The 23706-nt window shown below is 41.7% G+C and overlaps 2 protein-coding genes across 2 annotated transcripts in view; both read right to left on the bottom strand.

Moving 5' to 3' along the window:
- The window catches only part of BTBD8 (BTB domain containing 8), a 34652-nt gene extending 28843 nt beyond the window's left edge, over positions 1–5809 (bottom strand). The window contains exon 1 of the mRNA XM_050712376.1: positions 5694–5809. The gene's annotated coding sequence lies outside the window, so the exon portion shown is untranslated. The remainder of the gene's footprint in view (positions 1–5693) is intronic.
- A 616-nt stretch (positions 5810–6425) lies between these two features.
- EPHX4 (epoxide hydrolase 4) lies at positions 6426–23006 on the bottom strand. The gene is made up of 7 exons (XM_035537790.2): positions 22705–23006; positions 20191–20276; positions 16687–16844; positions 14521–14649; positions 11858–11961; positions 10778–10926; positions 6426–7385 (listed from the first exon to the last, which is right to left on the bottom strand). Exons 1-7 carry the CDS (start codon positions 22945–22947, stop codon positions 7151–7153), a joined length of 1104 nt encoding a protein of 367 aa, XP_035393683.1. The 5' UTR covers positions 22948–23006; the 3' UTR covers positions 6426–7150.
- Positions 23007–23706: the final 700 nt, after the last annotated feature.

The raw sequence follows: 23706 nt of genomic DNA, 5'->3' as shown, positions 1-23706 counted from the left end.
AAGAACTATCTGCTTGACAGTTCTTAGCTTTTTGTAGCTGAGATGGTTATTTTAATTGAATTGATTTATCGCGACAAGTATTTCAGTAACTTTCTTCTCATGAGATACATCAGCTGCTTCAGTGCAGATGCCATTTCAATTTTACAGTTCTATATTAAAACTAATAATTTTAGCAGAAGAAGAATATGGCCTTTAAGCAAGCATTGTCCCAGTGAAAGGTTTCTGCCCATTTCTCATAAATTGATTTTTTTCCCTTGTGGGGGACGTGTAGATCCATGGCATTAAAATATTTTATTTTCCAAAGCAAGATACTAATGTCACATATACTGAATATACTGCTACTTGACAATTTAACTTCTCAACTTTCCCTAAGAAGTTGAGATTATATGTAAACATGGATCAAAAAAATAATAAAAGAAACTCATTGTTTCTGTGTAGGTGGAAAGGAGATAAGATTATCATTATGACTGTCTGGCATGCATTGAAAGCCTCTTTTTAGTAAAAGAGGCATGTCAGCATGGTGAAGGTTTTCTTCCCATTCTTCTCCCCCAACACTCACACAACAGGATATAGCATAAAGTCTACAAGCTTCACATAGTATCTTACGTATTTAATTCCCTCCCACCTTCCTTGCTTTAGCAAAGTTTGATTATTCTTAGTGACTAGCTTAGCTCCTGTTTATAACCACAGCAAACAAACTTTAACTGTGTATTAGTTGTATTTAAAGAACAAATATGCACAAACAAATTGTGTTGTATTTGGTACAACTGTTTTATGGAAACCTCACATGCAAGAGAAGGTCAATCTAAAAATAGAGCTAAACCATCACCTTCTGTGGTGTTGGCTTGAAGTCATGTAATTTTAGCAGGTACCCCCACCTTCTGGCTTGTTTGCTGTTACCTGCACACAGGAAAGATTCTGACAGACACGACAACAGGGAGATTGCAAGAGGTGTGACTAAGTGACAGGTGAAACTGCAACAATGCTATTGGGCATCTGTTGTACTAATCGTAGGTAGTTGTTACAGCCTAAAATTTATTGTATAAAGGAAAGGTGAGTCTACAGAAAGATTATTGTCATCACGCTGTCTGGTAGCTCACCTTCGAGAATGTTTTTCTCTGTACTTACACTAGGTGTAGCATCCTTCTACTGCCTGGTATGCAACTATACAAACATAACAAGGTCAAAGCCTTGGCTGGTCTACTTTGAATCAACTGCTGGTGCTGCACATTGATCCCTGTGGCTGTAAACGTCACAATGACAACTGTATTCCTTTGTATTCAATCCATATTTATTGCTTTTTAACTTCATCATCCTGTCATTAGGTCCTCTTCTGGCCTTCCTTAAACCACATCCCTTTAATACAAATATTGGGAGATAATGAGAGTAGTAACTAGACTTTGATTTCTAAAGCTATCTTTTCCAAACTGAAATGCCAGATTGCCATTTTTATTTTATTTATTTATTTAAACCAGTACTGAAACACTGTGACATTATTAAGCTATTCAAAATCTCAAATAAACCTAAGTGTATGAAAGGAAAAAATACATATTGCACACTTTAAAGTAACACACACCAGTAAAGAAACTTTTCCTCTGGTTATATGATGTAACAGGGATATTTGTTATGATATACAATTATCCTCCCCTTTCCTACCCATAACATTTCTAATACTAGTCTAAAACAGCATGCAGATGAATATTTAAAAATACAGCAGTTAAAAATTAAAACACCAAATCAAGACTGCAACTACAGGGAAAAACGTCTAGCTCAGGCACAGAACAGCCTGAACTTCTAACTAGCCTATCAGCTGAGGAGGTGCTCATTTTGAATTTGGGCAGATTTTCCTCAGCTGGATGACAGCAGGCCCTGACATTAATAACACCTTGATGCTCAGTTTCAGACCTGCACTCCAGAGCACAGATCATCAGAATATTTACTGGGGAATAAAAACTAAGACAAACAAAAACATTTAAGAAAACAGCCCCCAGCCCCCACATGCCCATAAATACAATTGATAACCCCTTTATTTATTAGAAGCATTCATTTTGCCTTGGTAAAATAGAAACAAACAAACAAACAGAAAAAAAAACAACTACCCACTAGAACTCTACTGGAAGCCATTCTACCAGTATTTTAGTTAAAGTACCTAAAAGCATGGTGGCATTACAATGAATTGAGATGATTTACAGTTAAGGCTGTAGACTTGCTAAGAAAGCACTGCATAGCCAAGACCAAACATTCTGTTAATGTGTGCATAGGTAGATGTTTGTGTGTGCATACACACATGTATGTGTGTGCATACTATATATGTTCCGCATACTCCTGCTTGATGATCTATAGAATTTAATCTCTCATCTAGATCCTATTTGACCATGTAGCATATATATTTTGCATACCTGTGCTTTCCTGCATTTTTAAGTGGTATGAAGTAATAAAATGTAGGTTCCAAACCTATTAAGGATACTTTCCTTTCTCATGTCTTAGCAATCTCAAGGAACAAATTCCCCTAACATGCTTTAGTTCAACAGACCATCCTTTAATTCAACAGACCATCCTCACCACAGCAAGTAGTCAACTCAAAATACAGATTCTATATAACTTCACATACTTTCTTACCCTTCATGGGACAAAGGGTAAAAAGCAGTTTGCCTCTTAGACAGCAAGATATTAATGATCTAATGACATGTGACAAACTGCTGTCCTTCAGGTATGCTAAGTTGTTCGCCTCTCAAGGCAGACTGCAGACCCCTGCTGGAGCAGTAAGCTCGCAACAGTGACGTGTTTGCAGTTGCTGACCTTTTCTGGTTGCGTTTTTGAAGATTTGACAGAAAGCTATTGGAGGGCAGAGTCAATATTACATTACTGTCATATTGACAAAATGGGGGGTGAGCAGTGTCTGTAATACGGATGCTGTACTTCTGGTGACCAACAGTTTCTTCCTGGTGTCCTCAGACAGTGAGGTGTAGGGACAGAAACAAAACAGTGCTCAGCTGCTCACCTACTTCATGCTGAGGCTGTGCAGAAAGACCATGAAGTTCACCACATCCTCCTCCCTGCTCAAAAGTGCTCAGAAGTTTGACAATAGGAGCTGCACAGCACGCAAGTAACTTGTAACTTATGTCCCTCCTGATTAAGAGGGACAGGGGCCCAAAGGAAGTAAGTCCCGCTGAGGTGCAAGCCGAATATAGCTTGTGGGAAAAAAATCCCTAAGTCCCAAAGGAAAGCTAAAAGAAAAGCTAAATGCAAACAGGAAGTGGGAATGAGATTTTTTCTACAGCTTTGATGAATGCTTCAATACTACACTAGGCTTCCACTTCTGTTTGATAGAAGAACATTATTTATAACCATAAAACCTACAACTTTTGTAGACTACAACTTTCTCTCAGGAGCTCAACCACAACAATGGGTCTTTATGAAGGTCTTTGTTACAACTCAGCATGGAGATGAAGTAGGCTTGATTCCTCTCAACCTCAAGCTGTAAATCAAGGCATTATTTTGGATTTGCTGAGATTGAAGTCATTTATATCTTAGCTGTAAGTACCATCGCTACAAGCAGAAGTCATCAGTCCAACAACGAAACTAGGCTCTTTTCAACCAGTGCTGCTTCTTTTCCTTGGTCTAAAGCCATTTATGTCCGTCCAACTTCACTGCTTTCTGTGACACACATTTCCACAGTGTGCTAGGTTAGAGAATTCAAAAGCTGAAGTGGCAAACAGCATTGAAGATGAAGAAAAAACCACCATCTTGCAAAATGCACTTCATATGTCGTTCATAGTATGTGTGGAGGTTGACTTTAAGGCTTGAAAGGTTTGAGAACTCTTTTCAAAAAAGAGTTTTTAAGAACTAAAAAACATTTATATTTAGATGAACTGTTTTGAATCAAAAGATGCTTTTCAAGACTTAAAAGCATACTTTTTGGAGAACCTGCAATACTCTGGAGATCATTATTTGCCTTTCAGCAAACGCAAAATTGAAAGCAAATGTTTATGAACTGTAGACATATCAAGTGCTTACCAGTAAGAAAGCAAAGGTATAATATAACAGCAGGTAATGAAATCATTATTCCCAATAATTTCCCAATTTAAAAATTAAAATATATATGTTTTTAATTTGCAGTGTCATGCTTCTGCATGGAAGTCTTCTGTACTGCCACTTACACGAATATGAAGCAAATTAATGAAATTGAACTAATGATGAATTTAAGAAAAATCTAAGACAGACCCCCTGTTTTCTTTCTCATTGCTTGGCCGATGCTCCTGCTTGAGGCTGTAGTAGGAAGCTGACAAACACACGTTTGTTCATCGGCCTGCCCAACTACAATGACTGTGTTTTAGATGCTACTCTCAGTGCAAAAGTATTCTTTCATACTTACTGCAATTTTAATATCCTGAATACATATTTTAGCCATCTGCTGCCTTTACACCTTTAAGGAAAGGATGGATGACACCAATAGGGAGAGGTCAGCCTATGTTATTTTAGGCATTAAACTCTACAACTGCAACACCTTCCCCTTCCTCTTGCCAACTCTCTAAAGCCTAGAAGCGCACGTGTTTTCGAGGCGCATCCTGATGTCTTCTAAAGTCTGACAGTGCCTACGGCTGCGCTCAGTACAGCAGCAGCCAGCACCCCAGAGGTACCTGCCTAGGGTTTAGCAGCCCCGTGAGATGCCCCATCGCTGCGAACAGCTGGCACAGGGGCAGCACACCGACCCTTGCACCAGTTGCTGCCCCGCCGTGGTACTCCTGGCTCTGGCGTCCCAGCGCGCTGTGCTGAGCCGGGCACCCCTCAGCAGTCCTTCCTTCGCTGTTTCCACCAGGCAACCCTACTCTCAGTGGTGCCAACAGCCGCAGCCGGTTTAAAGTTTAGCAGTGTGCTCAGGTGGCCAAGAAGGCCAACAGCATCCTGGCCTGTATAAGAAGCAGTGTGGCCAGCAGGTCTAGGGAGGTGATTGTCCCCCTGTACTCGGCTCTGGTGAGGCCGCACCTTGAGTACTGTGTTCAGTTTTGGGCCCCTCGCTACAGGAAGGACATGGACGTGCTCGAGCGAGTCCAGAGAAGGGCGACCAAGCTGGTGAGGGGTCTGGAGAACAAGTCTTACGAGGAGCGGCTGAGGGAGCTGGGCTTGTTCAGCCTGGAGAAGAGGAGGCTCAGGGGCGACCTTATCGCTCTCTACAGTTACCTTAAAGGAAGCTGTAGTGAGGTGGGGGTTGGTCTGTTCTCCCACGTGCCTGGTGACAGGACGAGGGGGAATGGGCGAAAGTTGCGACAGGGGAGTTTTAGGTTGGATGTTAGGAAGTACTTCTTTACCGAAAGGGTTATTAAGCATTGGAACGGGCTGCCCAGGGAGGTGGTGGAGTCGCCATCCCTGGAGGTCTTTAAAAGACGTTTAGATGTAGAGCTTAGTGATATGGTTTAGTGGAGTACTTAGTGTTAGGTCGGAGGTTGGACTCGATGATCTTGAGGTCTCTTCCAACCTAGAAATCTGTGTCTGTGTCTGTGTCTGTGACACATTCCGGGTTTTTGCAACTTTTCCCCCGGTCCCATTCCCAAGCCCGCCTGCACTTTACAAACCCGTGCCGAAGCGGGCAGCTACGGGAGGGCGCCCCGCAGGCTGCTGGGCAGGGGCGAGCCCCCAGCCGACGTTCCCGCAGGCAGCACGGGGAGCCCGGCCCGCCGCGGCCGCGCACTCACCGCAGGAAGCGCCGGAGCTCGGCCGGTCCCACGCCGCGCAGCCGCAGCGCCTCCCGGGGGCTGCCCAGCGGGGCGAAGAGCCGCGGCGCCCTGGCCAGCAGCACGGCCCGGTGTGCCCGCAGCGCCGCGCCGCCCGCCCGCAGCGTCACGTCGGAGCGCGTCCCCTCCGCCAGCAGCCTGCGGGAGCGCACCCTTACCGTTAGCAGCGCCGTTAGCAGCGCCGTTACCGTCTTACCGCCGCCTCCCCACCTCGCCTCGCGCTCACCTGCCGACGTCCCGCCGCAGCTGCTCGGCCAGCGCCTCCCGCAGCCGCTGCCGCTCCGCCGCCCCCGGGCCGGGGCCCTTCGGCGCGGAGCCGCCGCCGCAACGCGCCATGTGCCGCAGGCGGGGCGGCGATCACGCACGGTGCCTCGGCTGCGCGCCCCGCGCTACTCGCGAAGGCGCCGCCAGCCCCGCGGGGTAGCCCAGGGAGCGCCGCACAGCGAGCGAGGGGAGCCCGCCGCCAATGGGAGGCGACGGGGCCCGCCTGCCCCCGCCCTCCCCTGAGGCTGGGGCGGGGCGATGCAGAGAGGCGTGGCAGTGCAAAAGGGCGGGGCGATGCAGGAGGCGGTGCGGCCTCGAGGCCCGGCGCCCCCGCCGCGAGCATGAGCAGGGCTGCTCAGTGCCCGGGCACCTCGGCTAGCCCGGACCAGCTGGAAGCTTCGCTAAGAAACCGCTCCGTAGGAAGCCAGATAAAGGGAGTAGTGTCAGTTGCATTTTATTGGACAGAGGTGGACTCGATACACATTAGATCGTAATTTTCCATTCTCCTTGTTCAGGTATGTTGAGTGTACAGGTTCCCATTTTTCAGTCCAAAAAGAAAAAAACACATCACACAAAGCAGCTGCATCCAACAATACAACAAGATGTGTCATTATTCACTTGAAGACAAGAAATGTGCCCAGAAAGTTTTCAGTCATTCAATATGCTCAAATACAGATAATAAAAAGAGTTAGTAACTGTTTAATGGTGAAAAAAGGGTAAATAATGGTAAAATTTAAAAAAAAAATCAGGCAAATTGAGAATGACAACCCACGACTTCCCTCTGTATGGCACCGCTCCATTGTTTCATTATAAATTTGTAAAAGGCACCACACATTGAGACTATAAAGCAAGGGAGAAAACAAAACCAAGCAACTTTCTGTGATTTTCTTTCTGTACAAATACATATATCTTAAGGCAGGTGCTTTTATGTGCAAAATACAAGTATACAGGTAAAACCAATGTTGGTATCAGATACTCTCATACTCACTTCTTCTTTTAGCAGTAACATTGGTGTCCAAATGTACAGTACATTGAAAACACTTTTCTCTAACAGAGCTCAAAATAGAAGGCAGGCTGGAAATATGGCCCTGATAACAATTACTTTTTAAATCTGAAGAGCTTTTATGTAGACCCCTTAGAACATGTACAAACAGTCATTCTCTTTTTCTTGTTGTCTCTTCCTTTAAAAAGGTCCATATCAACTTGTTCACTATGTCAGGTTGATCCTGCTGGAGCCAATGACTGGCTTCAGACAAAATAGTTAATCTGAAATGATTTTTAACATAAATCCGTGTAATTTCTGCCATATCAACTTCCATAAACGCATCTCTTTCTCCCCATAACAGCAGGGTTGGCATGATGACTTCATGGTGCTGCAGAGGTAGGCAGCTTTAAAAATAAAATATACTTCGTTTAGTCTTGTTTTATAGAAATCACCAAGACAGGTTTCAATCAACTTAGCTTTTGAAATCAACACATATAATCTTATTGCAAGCTTTCCAGGTTCTGTATTATCTTCTACAACACCAATAAAACATTAATGTGCCTCAAAGTACTCTAACTGTTTTTAAGGATGCTAAAGTTACATGTCTGATATCAGGAGCTGGTTGCAACAGAGGTCTTATTTTTGGAGCACAAATGGTGCTTCCTCAAGATGCAGAGCTCAGGAGCCACATGGTCTCTGCAAAAGGGAACATAGAATAATGTGGCCAGAATGCTGTCGGTCAGTGGATTTCCCTGGGTTGATGAATGCTATAGCAAATTTCTGAACCTGTATTGTTTACTGTACGTAGGTTTTAATGAAACATGATGCTTTGAATCACAATTAGAATATGTGTTCAAATCATCCTGACTAGCCCAACTGCTTTCCCAAAAAGTAAAGGAAATGGCAGGCTGCCATTTTTGGACACTGTGGAAGACAGCAGCTAGAGTGTTTCAGACCTAATCAAAATTAAATATTGTGTGGTATAGCTAAAAGTAAAAGTATTTCTAGAAAAAGATATTCTATAGAACACTGATGACCGCAATACTGAACTGAAGTCAGTTACATTCACTTCTCTATGAAATTCATGATAACTTTCAAACTGGAATAGAGTTCTTTGTCCAAAGAGTTACAGTATGTTTCTGAAGGCCTTGGATTTACATACCTAAATCTGTGAAAGAACACTGTTCCTTAAAAATTTGCCTCTCATGGAGTAATAATCTCTTTAAAACCCAAACATCACAACCCAGAGATTTGGTAGACTGAAAGTGGTTTAAGGATAAATACATTATATGTCATTTTGTTGATATTTTGAAGAAAAGCCCTTAGAAGGTAAAATGTTAATAAAAATTATACTGCCACAATGACCCATTTAAATTTCCCATAAAAGCTTTTCATTATTTTTTTGTAGTACAATTATTTTAAATGGAATTACTTTACAAATGCTCCCATATGTTAACGGTAGACATTAGATGATAGAAGACAAATAGGTACAAATGAAAGACTATTTCAACATAAATCATATTAGCACATCAGAATTTATTCCAAAGCATCTATTTCAGAGATGCTGAAAATTTTATCTATATCCACTCTTGAATTACTTTATCTTAGCCACATATTGGAACAGACAAGCTGCAACAATTCAGAACAGATTCTGTGATCAGATACAAATCATTACTATGCTGATGCCCAAACAACAATTTTAAACCGATAATGTATAAAAACAATATTCCGAATGAACTGTTATGACAGATAGAGTGCTAGGTTGAAACCTGGGAGTTAGTTAAGAAACTATACTCTGTAAGAAGACAAAGACGAAGAACAAAGATGGCATGCATTAGTTTAATGTAAGACAAAACTGGAGACTTTGAAGACATTCCTCCTCTCTACTTACATATAACATCAATAATTATTAATGAAATGTCACATTATTATTTAATTGCACATAATTATTTAATTTCATTTTGATGGATGAACTTGGAAAAGTCTTAAAATGACTTTTGTAGCAGTGGATTTAGATCTCATTTTTCAAACCAAATTGACCCAACCCACTGAACCATAGCTCATTCATAGTATCGTTTTTTTAAATTGGTTATCTGATGATCTGGTTCAGTACATTTACATTAATCTCTTTAAGTTTCAAACTATTCCGGATCCCTTTACTATTTTTATATATATCTTTCACTACTGTACAGTTCATTATTATTCCTTTGTGCTAAGTGCCTTGCAAGATTTGTTGCCTTAGGAAAACTCTCCTGGGCCTGTATCTAAAGTACAGTGAATGGAACGACTGCTGTGCTGTTTATACAAGAATGTGCTCATGATGGATGGAAGTAGGTGATTTCAATCATCTCTTTGGAAATAACTTCCTAGAAAAAATAAGCCCCGAAGAGCCAAAACTCCAGATGAATAGCAATGGATTGGAAACCTTTCACATATAGGTGACCAGTGCCAGCCCGCTTTCATCAAAAAAATAAACCAAACAGTGCATAAACATACACACACAGAGGAATTAGTAGTGATTAACAGTAATTAATAGTGATCAACAGTAATTAATATATGTGAAAATCCATTCTGATTAATAACTGATACTAAGCTTTCTTTCTTGAGCCTGCAGAAAGCCTGAAACAATAGTTGAAATGTGCAACTCTTCTCATCTCATCAGAATCCCACAGCAATCCAGCTACCAGCTGTCACAGCTCCTTCCCTGTCACTGTCAGAGAAGCAGCTGGTTCATGTGTGCTCACAGGTGCGAGGTGCTGCAGCAAATGTGACGAGCAAGGCTTAGGGTTCTCCTGCCTCCCTAGCTCCTTGTTAGCCCTACGCTGGGGCCCTGCTGTGTAGTTCCAGGAACAGCATGGAAGGCACAGGAAGAGCAGTAAGGGTGACACTAAGCATGGTCCAGGGAAAATGAAAAGTTAATCTACTGCAGAGACTCTGCTGAGTTTAGGGAAGCTAGAGAGGCACTCAGGAGGTTTAGCACTGCTGAAGCCTGGAGGCAGGAAGGGACTAAAGAGTTCAAACCCACTCCTCTTGGTATATTCCTTGTAGCTAGCTATAAGGCTGCAAGTCACAAACAGAGAATAAGCAGAATCAAAGATGCTCTGGCCCTGTTAAGCTTGTGGTAGATAACCACACAGTGTCAGCCACTAAGGCCAAGCCAGTGACTTCCACAAAAGTTAAAACGATCAGAAAACTGTTTGAGAAAATATTAAGCTTGCAAAAATCTTTCCTATGATGCTGGCTTTCCATGACTGCTCCCTGCTATACATGCTCAGTGGTGCCAGTGAGCAATATGAAATCTATGCAAGAACAAAAAAAAGGGGTTAGTAAAAGGGGTTAGTTACTAAACAAACTAACTAATGTTTTTATAAAAAACAGCCCAAGCACAATAAAATTGAAGCCAGACACAGTTTTGTAAAGTTACAAGGAAAAGTGAGGGTAACTTACTTGGAGCTATAATACAAATTAACATCAATTATTTGTTTGCAAGTATTGTTTAGAGATGAATTTTTGTGATTGCCATGAGTTCTGTCCGTGAGGAAGAGGCTTCACTTTATCAGATTGTGAACAAAGATTTTCCTTACCAGCACTCTGGTTGTTTCACTGTTTTGCGTGGATACATCATAAAATTAACTTTGCATTGGGCTGCTTGACACTCAACGCATTCATCGCTTGTTGAAACTTTAAAAACAATTGGCTTTTTTCTCTTCTATGTTGGTAGCAGAAGATACAATAACGTTTTTGGCCTCTAGAGGTCTCTAGAATATTTTACCTTGTTGCGGAATGTTACACTGACCTGAAAATATTTCTGTAGTGGTTGATGGGTCCAGTTAATGCTCCAGGTTGTGAAAAGATGTAGAGATAAGCTTCGATATCCTCTGCTGTTAATCTGCAGCCTTTCCTTCCAATTCCAGTGGCTTGGCTGGTAAATAAACTTTTCAGAACCTACGAAGGAAGAATAAAGAGCCTAAGATATCTAAGAAATGTTATTTTTCTCCTTCAAGAGGACACATCTTTCTAAAATCTATTTATACGTTGTTGGGAATAGAATGAATGGTTCAAATGCTTTTATTAGAGAGCTATATGTAAAGCACACACTAAACTTATTTCTGGTGTAACTTACTCCAGAATAATTACAGTATAGGCAAACATGAGTATCACCAAGTTACTCAGTTCTGTACAGCGACGTGAGAGGCAGAGGCAGGCTGCAGGCACACACTTTTCTCGGGGATGGGCCCCAGCAGCTGAGAGGGTGGGAGGGAGGAGATGGGAGCTCCCCACCTCGTGGTCCCACGGGCATGCAGCACCGGGAGCACGGTACTGGGCTGCATGCGTCTGGGAGGATGCATGCCTTCAGCTGCTTTTTCCATTTCTACACAATTGTATTGATTGTTTAATGTTATGTAAGGTGTTGGCCTTACTGGTTTCTCGGGCACGATTAATCACCTGGAAGAATGTGCTAGCCAGACTCCCAGGCTGCCTGCCCTGAAGCAGGCAGTGAGGGACAAGAGGATGGCCCACCACTCACAGGAAGCTTTGGCTAAGCCAGCAGGAGTTCTCCAGGCACCAAATGTGTCCCACAGCATGGGCAGAAGTAAAATGTTAGCTGACTACTGAGGTGGAGCAACACACAGTAGAGATGGAGGTTAAAAGGATGTATGTACCTGAACGTCTGCCAGAAATGCAAAAGCAATTATGAATCCCACAGATGGTATATACTTATATTCCACTTTGTATAAATATATACAACTGAAGAAAAATCAGAAAGCTCTGTATTTTTTCCAGTAATTATTACATCAGAAGGCACCAACATAGGTAGGCAATTCTTCCATCACGGACAGTTAAATATATAAAGAAGAGCACTCAGTTTGCTCACCTTGAAATCATTTACTGTAAACATGAATTCAGGAAACCATGGCATTTGGAAAAAGAAGTAGTAAGCAGATTTAATCAATTGTGATGGATGTCGTAGAATGTATTCTGAAACAAAAATGCCCATGAATTAAAAATGAAAACTGATGACTCAAAGCAAATTACTGTTAATATCACTATTTTTTAAACTTAAAGGAATGCTTTAAAAATACTACGTTCGAGTATGCTATGTTACATAAGATGATTACTGTTTCAGGAGTAAGTATATGATGTGGCCATTAAAATATACTTCTTGTTTTATAAGTGGTAATAGAAACAGACAGCAAAACTGAAACCCGTCAAAGATTAGGTGAGAGCACTGACATTTGAGAGTTTAATTGCTTGATATGATTTTCACTTAGAGATCTATTTGTGTAGTGAGTCCAAGGCATTTTTTCAGGTGCAGAATAAGAGGCATAAATGCAAGTATTACTTCTGTCTTAATGTATTTCTGTCATCAAAGATGTGATGTACAGAAATCTGTAGATGATAATCCACTTACATTGTAAAGGGAGTATCAATCCTGGTCATGAAAGGACAGAATTTTTCTAAGTCTTCTTTCTTGGCAATTTCAAGAACCGTAATCAAGATTACAGTGCCACTTTTGAAGACATTGAAGAATATATAACAGGAGAGTGATATAGCCAAATTTGCAGTCTCTTTTTTGAAACTGAAATTTTGTCTCTCTGATAAATTGCAAGAGCCAACACTGACATTCAAGTGTCTAACTTCTCAAAGCAAGCACAGAATGTATGCAGATACCAGGAGGTCTAGAACCTATCCTTTAGATATGCAAATTCAGAAAAGCAAAATTGCACTCCCATTCTGGTAGTGAATAAAAATGGGTTTAAAAAAAAAAAAAGTAAATTGGAGCCTCAGCTACCTTCTAAGCACTCTTATCTTACACACTCCTAAACTGCATCAGTCATTACATTTTTCCATTAATGGACCATCATCGATAATGCTTACTTGACTTTTCTGTGCTAATATGTTACTATTATGTTTCCAAATATGTTATTAAACTAAACTATTTCCAATATTGCTTGACATACAAAGTTTTTGTTTAAAAATATATGATTTTACTAAGAGGATTATAGAGATTTTCTCAATATTGGGAAAGGATAAATCACCATTTTCTAATAGGGAGACTTCCCCGCCTCATTGCTTAATCTAACAAATACAGCACTGTTACCAGTCCATTGATGTTAGAATATGTGAATGTAGTGGTAAGTCAAAAAATCCTGAGATGGAAACTCTCAAAAAATCTGGTATCATAATTGCTATCAGTTAGCAATGAGAAATGGCATGCACTAAGTAACTAAGTCTAAGTCATTAAGGTGTGCCCACAGTAGTGATATGTAAGGCACAAACAAAGATCGTGATTTCAAATGCATAAATACAATAATCCCTTAGGAGTGGTTGGGAGGATGTTAACGGCTATTACAGAATTAATTGTGTAAATAAAAAAATAATTAAAACCCAGACTTTTATCATAGTAAAGATTACGATATTAAAGGCAATGGAGAATACTCCATTTATAAGCTATTTTCATTTAATCCACAGTCAAACAAATTTGATCCAGGGATACTTTATCAAGGTACATAACATGTTTTGTACTTTTTAAAATATGTATGCAAACAAATACTAAGAAAAGCTATAGTAATATGTATTTTGCTTCTGTACAGCCTGGCTCCCAATCTCAGTGAAAATGCTGCAAAGGCTCCTGCTTGCTGCAGTGGTGGGGAACAGACATTTCGTTGGGTAAGTGAAGCTTAACTATCTGGCAAAATATTCTTTAATACCATAGAAAGGTGGCCAAGAACACTGTGAGAACAATAGGTATGAATGGTTCTGAGATGAAAATTAAAGCTTCACTGAGTTTTCTCAACTATTTCTGGGCAAGTGGGGTGACTTTAGAATGGAAATAGTATAAAGTCTGCAATTTAAGAAATTAAAATCAATGAGATACTACTGTCATTGTAACTACTGAACATAGATCTAATACCTACGAAATATTTTGTCATTCTGGGTAGCAGACAAGCTCAAAGCCTATCACACAACAAATTCCACTAGTGCACCCTTTCTGAACTCATTGCTAGCACATTCCTCTAGTATGTAGCCTGAAGAAGTCATCTTGTTGCAATGAATATTGTACAAGATCATAGTTTCATTTGTCACCTAAATCAGGATTAAACTCTAAAAGTCTGAGCGTCATTTATACAAAGGCTGTTTTGTAGTTTTAATAATGCAGTGAGACCTTAACCTAGGCATAATGCAATACACATTCATGTTCAGGGAACTTTATCCTGCCGGGTTCATGTACATGAAAATTAAGTTTTTGTGAACCTTCCAGGATTAAGAAAAAAGATCAGTAAATTTGCTTGCAAACACTCCCACTTCCTACAGTAAATTTTTTCCCAAAGTAAAATACCTAATACTTTACAGCTTCATAAAATACAGTCCAGATTGTGAGAAGGACTGAGTTCTGGTAACTTATCCGCTGAACATCTAAAAGAGCAAGTAGTTGGTTCTTCTTTAAGCAACATCAAAGCAAACACAATCTTAATGAAAATGCAAATAGTCTGGGTTAACACATATACATATGTAATATTATATTATAAAACTCACCTGTAAACACAGAAGGATGAGGGAAATTAACCACAATCAGCTTAGTCACCATTTCAGGGTAACATATAGCCACTAACCAAGCGATCATTCCTCCCCAGTCGTGGCCAATCAACACGCACTTGTTGTATCCTACCACGTAAACACAGATTTGTGCTTTTATTTCAGTGAAATGTGTATCCATAAAAAATATTGCAATTTCTGGGTAAAATAGGTGGTCCAGCACATGTATTAACGTAACTATGTAATACTGCACTGCTTCCATTACTAAAGGCAGAAAAAATAGTGCATTATTATAGCTAAAAATTTAGCACATAATTAAAATTATTTAATTTAGCTTCAATCACACTTGAAGTGTAAATGTGAAGCTGAAGTAATTTGGCATCCAAATAGCCACACTGTTCACATATCAGCTAATTCAGGGTCAAATGCATGATTCAAGTTGCAGTCATTATAATGCATGTACGATTACTGTGTTTAGGGAGTTTGGAGTTTGAAACTGCAAACAGAAAGACTGAGATGTCCTGAGCCCCTCCTGAACAAAATTAATCTTTATGAATTGCTTTGAATATGGGAGGTTATCTAAGGACTAAACACCACCATTATGCAAAAAGGGGGAATTACACTTAATAGCCATATATATAATACATATACATATTAAACACATTTATATATTTAGCAGGCTTGTAGCACTTTTCCACATGCTGTTTTAATGGCAATTTTAAAAGCTCTTAGCATTCATCTACTTATTCTTCCATTGATGAAAATGGGACTTTTGCAACAATAAAAGGAGGGAAAATCATGACTGTTTTTGAAAGCCTAACTACTCCTCCTTTAACCCTTCCTGGAATACATACTACAGTCTCACATACCATCACAATCCTCCTTGAGGATTGTAATACTGAGTATGTATGCTACAAATAAAATGTATAAAAGCCCAAATGTTTTGAATTCTGACAGAAATTTGGACACATTTGTCAAAGCATCTTAAAACCCCTCTTGAATAGAAATCTCATGGAGCATTTTTGATATAATCAAGTTCTCCAAAAGAATTTACCTTGGGGTTAGAACAAACTATGATAGGAAGCCTCAGAAATACTTTTTTTTTTCCCCCAGAAATATTTAAATCCCTATGAAATTGCACTATGATGAGAGCACTTCACAAGCATAACCATGGCATTACCATGGAGATTAACACAACCAGTGAAAGTTGGAAAATGTAAACACAGTGTGGGGACAGCTTGCCCAATCTTTTGACGCTATTCAAATATCACAATCAAAGCAAATCCTAAATTCAAACCTTAAGACTGGTATCACTGCTCTGCTATTTCTTCATGTGAAATGCAGGAAGTTGTACTTATCCCTAGCACTGTATCCCTAGAGTATCCAAGGAATTAAAATGGTTCAGAGAATGGGTCTAATCTCATCTTATTATTGGTACAGAGGAGAAATACCCTTCACTAGGTGTTAGTTTATTGCCAGAACAGCTATACTTCCTGCTGAACTGGAGGAGCAAATTTTGCACACTTGCTTTAGTTCAAGATCATCACACCGTGTATTTGCCACAGAGAGCAATGTATTCCCTGTTCTTCCTTCTGTTGCTTTCATTGTTGTATAAGACACGCAGTGATTCAGCTCTTGTGCACTGACTACCATGCAGGAGTAGTATTTTGGGATTTTTTTTTTTTCTTAATACAGCAGATGCACTGTCATCATATTTGTAAAGCCCACAACATTTATTCTATCTTGTTTGTGCTAGAAGAATTTCACCTGATACCAGTTCTCTTGTCTGCAAGTGCTATTAGACTAATCTACAACAGTACCCATTGAGCGCAATGGGTAGGAGTAAGTGAAAGTCTTTTTAGTTAGGGGAAAAGACCATAGGTTTGTCCTGCTGGATTTCACAGCATTTTAAACTCATGATGGAAAAATCATCTCTACATATTGTTTAGGCAGACATACATGTCACAACTGGAAAACAATTTTTTTCCACTAGTATTGATAATAGTCCATAAAATACGAGTATCCTTAGCTTTATATCCATACATATCTATAACGTGTATATATTAAACAGAATGCATTTTTTTGAAATCAATTATAAATATTAATGTTTTATTTTCCCAGAAAATTAAATTGTCTATGATCTGAGTAGTTTCTCTTTTAACGCACCCAGAGATTCCAAAATATCCTTTATATCTGTTATCAGGCAATCTAACTTGTAATTTTCTTTGTGAGAAGGAGCATCTGTTTCTCCATAACCTCTCAAATCCAGGGCCACCACTCGATATTCGCTTTTAAATTCCCGCAATTGATGGCGCCAAGAATACCTAACAAAGGGGAAAAAATAAAGTTGGAGTTATAAGGTCAAACAGTATGATACTAAAATGCAGTCAATGCTTTTGCTCCCAGATAGCTGAACGTAAGTTATCATGGCTTTGTTTGCAATGAGATTCTTTTTTCTTTCTGTGGTACGCTGATAGTTTGTGGCTACAGCAATTTTGTGCTCCCTTCTTGAATTCTCCAGTAAGGAAATGCAGCTGCTAGAGAGTGGGCATGGCCAGAGCCTGGATATTTCAACAGTTTCTAGAGTCTGGCGTGGTCTCTTTGTTGCTAAGGAAGCAGGCAACCAGAGCACAGAGAGGAGCATTCTGTTTTATCTTTGTAACCATAATATCATCCAAAAAGAAAGGTCTGACAAGCTTTCTTTCCTCCCTAGCTTGTTCACATGCAAATTTTGGTAAGACTAGGGAAATACGCTTCAAGGGACAGATTTTTTTTTTTTCTCTTCAGAAAAGGAATGTCAGATAATTCATATGCTAAATTAACCAAAGAAAGAAATACAATGAATAACAAATGAACTTGGTGAATTCCATATGATTTATGTTATGTATACCTCTGTATTGCTATACTACCAGAATTGTTCCAGAGCAATCTCACAGTGTGTTGGTACTGCATAAAGTATTGTATTGTTTGCATTTCTATGGAAAAGAGTGATAGCATTACGTACTTTAAAGACATACAAGGTAAAGAACTTAGTAAGTCCTGGGCTATTCCTCATTCTGTATTAGTACATAGTGAGTGGATGACTGCGTTATAAGAGCAAAAACAGTAAGAAAATGGAAGGCTTGATCCTACAAGAACTACCTGCCTTCAATTGTTAATTTAAACCAATTAAATTTCAGAATAGCCACTACCAAGAAAGACATGGCCTTATCTTATATTGCAATAGAAAGGTACACGAAAAACACGATCCTTCTAGCTCTATGTAACAATGGCTGAATCCCTCTTTGCTAGGATCTAGCTTTTATTTCTGCTCTCGTTTCAACAGTCTCAGATAAATGATACAAAGCATTTGAATCATCAGAAGCACAGAATTCTACCTTAATTCAAACAGTGTCTATATCAGTCCATTGGCTGTTCCACTTTAGCTTTGCCTCCAGCCTAGTAGGGATTTTGAACATACTGTAAGTAATATTACAATAATACCCATTAATTATAGAAATTTGTATTCATGTAAACAGAACAGTCAGAATCTTTTCATGTCAGTGCTGTATAATGCAAATGCAAGACTTAGCACAGATCTCTAGGAATTAAATTTTTAAAGGCATTATACAATAACTTGGAAGCTGAATTTGCCATGGTAACTGTTGCAGCTATCATATATACCTGAGTAAGAATAATCAACAAAGCCCATAAATAAATAAATAAACTGCGTTTGTTTTAGAAACATGTCTAGTTGCTATCCTCATCTCCTGTTTTCACAACAGTCCATCAGTCACCAAATGTCTGGCTGACTGGGCTTTATATCCAAAGAAATCCTTTAACCCTATCTGAAATGTAACTACTGGACAATTGTTCTGCAGGTATAATTTGGAAACGCTGGTGGATGCCTTCATTTTCATAAGGCTGAATAATGGAAACTACTCTGTGACTTTCTGATCACATTATTTCTGAAGGGCAGCTTGTATAAAGTCTAGGAGCTAATGCATATCTTTATAGGTACTCAGCTGTCTCAATACATCATGCTCGTTTTCAAATATTTGAATATTGTCTTTCCACAAAATTGATATTGATTTTCAAGTTCTTGCACATCTAAAGCACTTAATGGCGCTGGTGCGTTATATTCTTTAGTGATCTTTCATCTTCAGATGTACTCAGTCACTCGCTAAGGTCAGTGTTGTCTGGTTATAGTTGCCCTACTTATAACCTTGAGAAATTTGAAGGCAGAGGATTTGTTACAATTGAGAATTGTAACTGTGAATTGTGAATCTTATCCATTTTTATCCATTTTTTTTTGCTAGTCAAACAGTACAAAGCTGATGCTGCTTTAAAAATCTCTTGTGATTATTTTATCACATGCTCTCAGAACAATCTCTGTTCTTGCATTAAAATTCTGCACTAATTGAATTAACAAACCAACATCAGTATTTGTAGTGTGACTAATGTATAGACTAATTGTCATTTATCATTGCAAACCATGAAAACAGCTCTCTGAATTTTGAAAACAATACACTGGATCTCAGTAGAATACATACATAAAATGCTGAATTTTGCATATTATTCCCACTGCAGGGGAAATTAGCTCTAGTCTCAGCTGTCTTATTGTGTTAGAATACACGTTAAATACACATTATGCAAGATATGCATAATGCTTGCATAGAATATGCAACTCCCCTCTGTCTAACTGACTTTTTAATCAAAGTTTACAGCTTTTAGACTTTTAATTAGCAATTTATTATTAGAGTAATCTCCTTCTTTGAAAATGTATTGTAAAGTAATAAATATGACTTTCTACCGTCATCCTCAATGCCTTTATTATCTCCAGGAAATTTCTAAGGGAAGAGAACTGACCTCTATTTTACCTGGGTCACTTTATCATGGCATGACCTGAGTCCAGCTTGAAAGATCACAATTCCAATGCTGGAGCCTAGCTTCATATCTGAGTTTAGAAAGGAAAAGGCTCATTTAATTTGCTGAATTACTGGCATCACCACTTCCTCTATTCACTTATTGATTTTATGTGTAAGTTCTGCATGCCGTGCCTCACTAGGCAAATCTGGCAGTGACAGCCCAAGCAATTCTGTTCAAACACTGGACACATGACTGCTTTTCTTTGTTACAAACAAACATTTTGGGTTGGTTGTGATTCGTCATTCATCTTATGATGAACTAAAAATAGAGCCTTCTTCCCTGAGTAGCACTCTGAAATTAGGCTGCAAAGTAGCCTATAGAACTCACAGTTCTCCCCCTCCCCTAGTTAAAACTTATATGTAGTATTTTTAACAAAGCCATCCATACTGCACACATATCTTGGATCCTCATTTTACCACCCTCTACTATAATTCCTAAGTTTAGCCATGTCAGTATAAATGTTATGTGTTTTCCAAGTGGGAAGTTCATTAAAAATGAGTAGTTCCTCCCCAAAATTTGAATGAAAGTGTACAGACAATACAAAAAAAAGACAGTTGGGTTAAGTCAGACTGCAGGATTTTTATTTTTTTTGTGGTTGCTGCAGTTAAAAATTTCAATGGTTTGTTTCCTACTAGAACTTAATGCTTTTAGTATTCATAGATATATAAAAAAGTTCACTTTGAGGATATTTAAGCTTGATCATCACTCTCAGGTATCTTAAGCAGCCTCATTTATACAAGGAAAGCTTGTAGGGAGTTTTACCAGAATTCCGGAAAGCCATGAAGCAGCAGCATGAGTGGTTTACCCCTTTCTCCAGCAGCCACATAGTGGAATCTTAACCCTGAATCCTAGAACGAAAGAAGAAGCATTGTGTTTTTATTACTGCATAGAACTGCTGTACTGGGATTTGAGAATGAAAATGGCTTTAGACAATACTCTAAGGAACAATGTATTGTCCCTGAAAAAAAAATCAAATTGTCAATTCTCAAAGCTGAAGTCTAACGTGTTCCCGAGATCAGGTACCACTGTCCCCTGGCAATGCTGAGCATCCCACACCCCAGCTGCTACAGTCCTGGGCAGGGCATCCTTGCTGCGTGCCAAGCTGTGTTGACTGTGTGTCGATTCAGCCATGAGCACACTCATGGGTCTGAAAGAGCACACACATGGGCACTAGGCAGTGAGGATCATCATAGGAGCTAGGACCTTTCTTCACACAGACATGGCATGTGCTTTGTGGAAAGACTTTAAGACATAGTATACTTTAAATGCACTTTCAAACTTTCACTTAGTTTCTAAGATTGTGCAACTATTTAAAAACTATTTAAAACCATCACATTGCAGTGTGGCACAATAAAGGATGGCATGCATTCTTAAAAACATAAAGCAATCGAAGTTAAGCAACTACAAAGCAAGTACTTTTTGCTTGTTTCTTTTACTGTTCAAGGCTTCAGACTTGCTTCAGAAAATAAAGCCTTAATGTAATCATCTTCTTTCTACCCTAGCCACTATTTCTGATGCACCTTTTAAGAAAATGGGTCTTACGAGAATTACCAGCAGGCAAGTAACTTACTGTTAGCAGTCCGGATCCTGAACACTGAAATGCCACTGAAGTGAATAAATGCAAGCTTACACTAACTCAAGGTCAAGTCCGGTAAATAAGCTGAAATTATGCCTACCAGGCTACTGAATTCTTGCACAGGGGTGGATACAGAAGTCAGCAAAGACTTAGCTCACAAAATACAACGTGCTGTTTAGAAGTCATGTGAAAGAAACTGCAGGAAGAAAGGTCATACAGCTCCTGAACAAACGTCAGAGCCTGCACCATCGCTGCTATTTTAAAAAGGGAAGAAAAAAACCCTGCCTTTGCTGTAGATCAAGATCTCATGTCATGTTGAGGATCGCAACTGCACAGGTTTTTCTTGCCTGAGATGCTTCAGATTCTCTGAAATACCTTGGCACTGCTAAGTCACCAACCAGCTAAAAAGCCATGAACTTACATCTTGGTTTTGGAAAGAGCTCTGGAATGGAAAAAATTGTTTTCTTATCTTCATATTCACTATAGATATAGTAGGAACTTTTGGCGCAGTTTTGCCCAAAGTTACACTAATATTTCTCTTCTGGGATGCCAGTGAATTTGGAGTCCCTAGAAGTACAGATGGCGGTACATTTCTAAGCAGTTGCTGATACCTTCTCACTACGTTTTAGGGTCAGTACATCATCTTCACCATTCCCTGTATCATCCCTGCCTTTGACCCCTTTAAAACAACAGAAGTTTCTCAGTTCTCTTCCAGAGATTCTCATTTCATGGGTAGTTGGTTCGCCCTCCTCCATCCTGCTTCTTTCAGTTAGTGTCCTTTAGGGATTTACCCTCAGTGCTTTTACTTTAATCTATTTATTGCTTTTAAGGACATCGCCTTTACCCATACAGATTTGATTGTCACTTGCACAGCAGCAGTTTAAATGTCACATGCCCCAAAATAAGCCCACCCTCTACCTTTTCGGTTGCTCCTTTCAGTTCCCTTTTTTCTGTTACTGCAACAATCCTTGCAGTCCCCCAAGACACACGTAGGACATTGCCATCTTATCTGAAACACGCTTTGTTCTTTCTTTTGCTGAAATCTGTCCAGGTCTGTAGGATACATGTAGGAAAGCCAACGGCAAGCGGGTTTCATATTGCCCGAAAAGAGTGACCGACCGTCACATCGACAGAGTTCCCTTTGCCCCCAGAGCTCTCTCCGCCCTGCCACAGTCCCCACTTCCCAGCACCCCAGCTACTTGCAGTTTGGCGCTATAGGGAAGAAGAATGCAGCACAGGAGTGAAGAAGCATGTGCGTGCCTCCCAGTGATGCTGGAAAAAGAAAGCAGGCGGACCACGAGCAGCGGGGAGGCTCGGTAGTACAGATCAGTGCTGCCTGGCAAAAAAAGCACCTGCCCGGACCCCACAGAACTAAGGGCTCGGCACTCGTTTCACCCCAAATACGGCTCGAGGACATCCGCGGCGCCTTCTACGACCCCGGGGGCTCCCCAGCTCCGCGGTGCGCTGCTCCCGGGGGGGGTCCGGACCGGGGCCCTTCCTCCCTGCGGCCCCGGCGCACGGCGGGGACCCCGCGGGGACGGGCCGGGGGGACAGAGGCAGGGACAGGGACAGGGACAGGGACAGGGACAGGGACAGGGACGCGCGGGCACGGGGAGCGCGCAGGTCAGCCGCGCGCACGGGGCGGGGGCGCGCTCGCGGGGGCGCGCTCGGGCCTTTCCCGCCCTGCCCCGAGCCTTCACCTTGATCCGGACGTAGCAGTGGGTGCCCAGCGAGGGGTCGTTGAGGCAGGCGGGGGGGTTCTCCCGCACCGCCCGGCGGAACGTCTCGCCCGGCCGCCGGCCGATGCTCCACAGCAGCCGCAGCCCGGCGATGCAGGCGCACAGCCCGCAGTAGCCGTACACCAGCGCCCAGAAGAGCAGCGCCCGGGCGGCCGCCAGCAGCCGGCGGGCGGGCGGCGGGCACGCAGCGCTGGGTCTCGCCATCGGGCCCCGCCGCCGCCGCCCGGGAGGGGCTGCGAGCGCCGCCGCCGCCAGGAGCCGCCCGAGCTGAGGCACCAGCAGCGACAGCGGCACGCCCGCCCCGCGGCCCCCCGCGGCCCTCGCCCCGCCGCCGCCGCCGCCGCCGCCGCCGCCGCCGCCGCCGCCGCCGCCGCCGCCGCCGCCGCCGCCGCCGCCGCCGCCGCCGCCGCCGCCGCCGCCGCCGCCGCCGCCGCCGGGCACAGCGCCGCGCCGCCCTCCCGCCGCCGCCCCGGCCGTAGCGGCCCGGCCCGGCCCCGGCGCTGCCGAGCGGCTCCCCCCGGCGCCGGGCCACGCGGGACAGCCTCGCCTCCCATGCCCCGCGAGGGCCCGGGGCGCCGCCGCTCCGCCGGAGGGTTGGGGCGCGCTCACCTCCTTTGCGCAGGGAGCGAAGCTCGGGGAGGTGGCTGCGCGCTTGCAGCCCTGTGGTTGTAAAACTGCCTTCTGTCCTTAGCAATTGGCCGCTGAAAGGTCAGCCTGTAATACATTACAACCTTAAGTGCATGCTGCCAGCGTGCATGTTTCGGAAAAACATGCCGATTCGGAGCTCCAGCACGAACATTTATAAAAATAGAATTTATTCTAATCAAGAAATTTGCTAGCGGAGGAAATTGGATCATCGTTACCAGCTCAGTTCCAGCAGGGATCAATGTGCTACTGAGATCTCAGTCATACAAGGCGGACATTAGCCAAGCTGATGCCGGTTCACTAGCTGCAAATTGCTCC

Source organism: Cygnus atratus, chromosome 8 (genome assembly GCF_013377495.2).
Source record: "Cygnus atratus isolate AKBS03 ecotype Queensland, Australia chromosome 8, CAtr_DNAZoo_HiC_assembly, whole genome shotgun sequence".
NCBI classification, from domain to species: Eukaryota; Metazoa; Chordata; class Aves; order Anseriformes; family Anatidae; genus Cygnus; species Cygnus atratus.
Note: the sequence above shows the minus strand (reverse complement) of the source record. Positions and strands in the feature narration are given on the sequence as shown.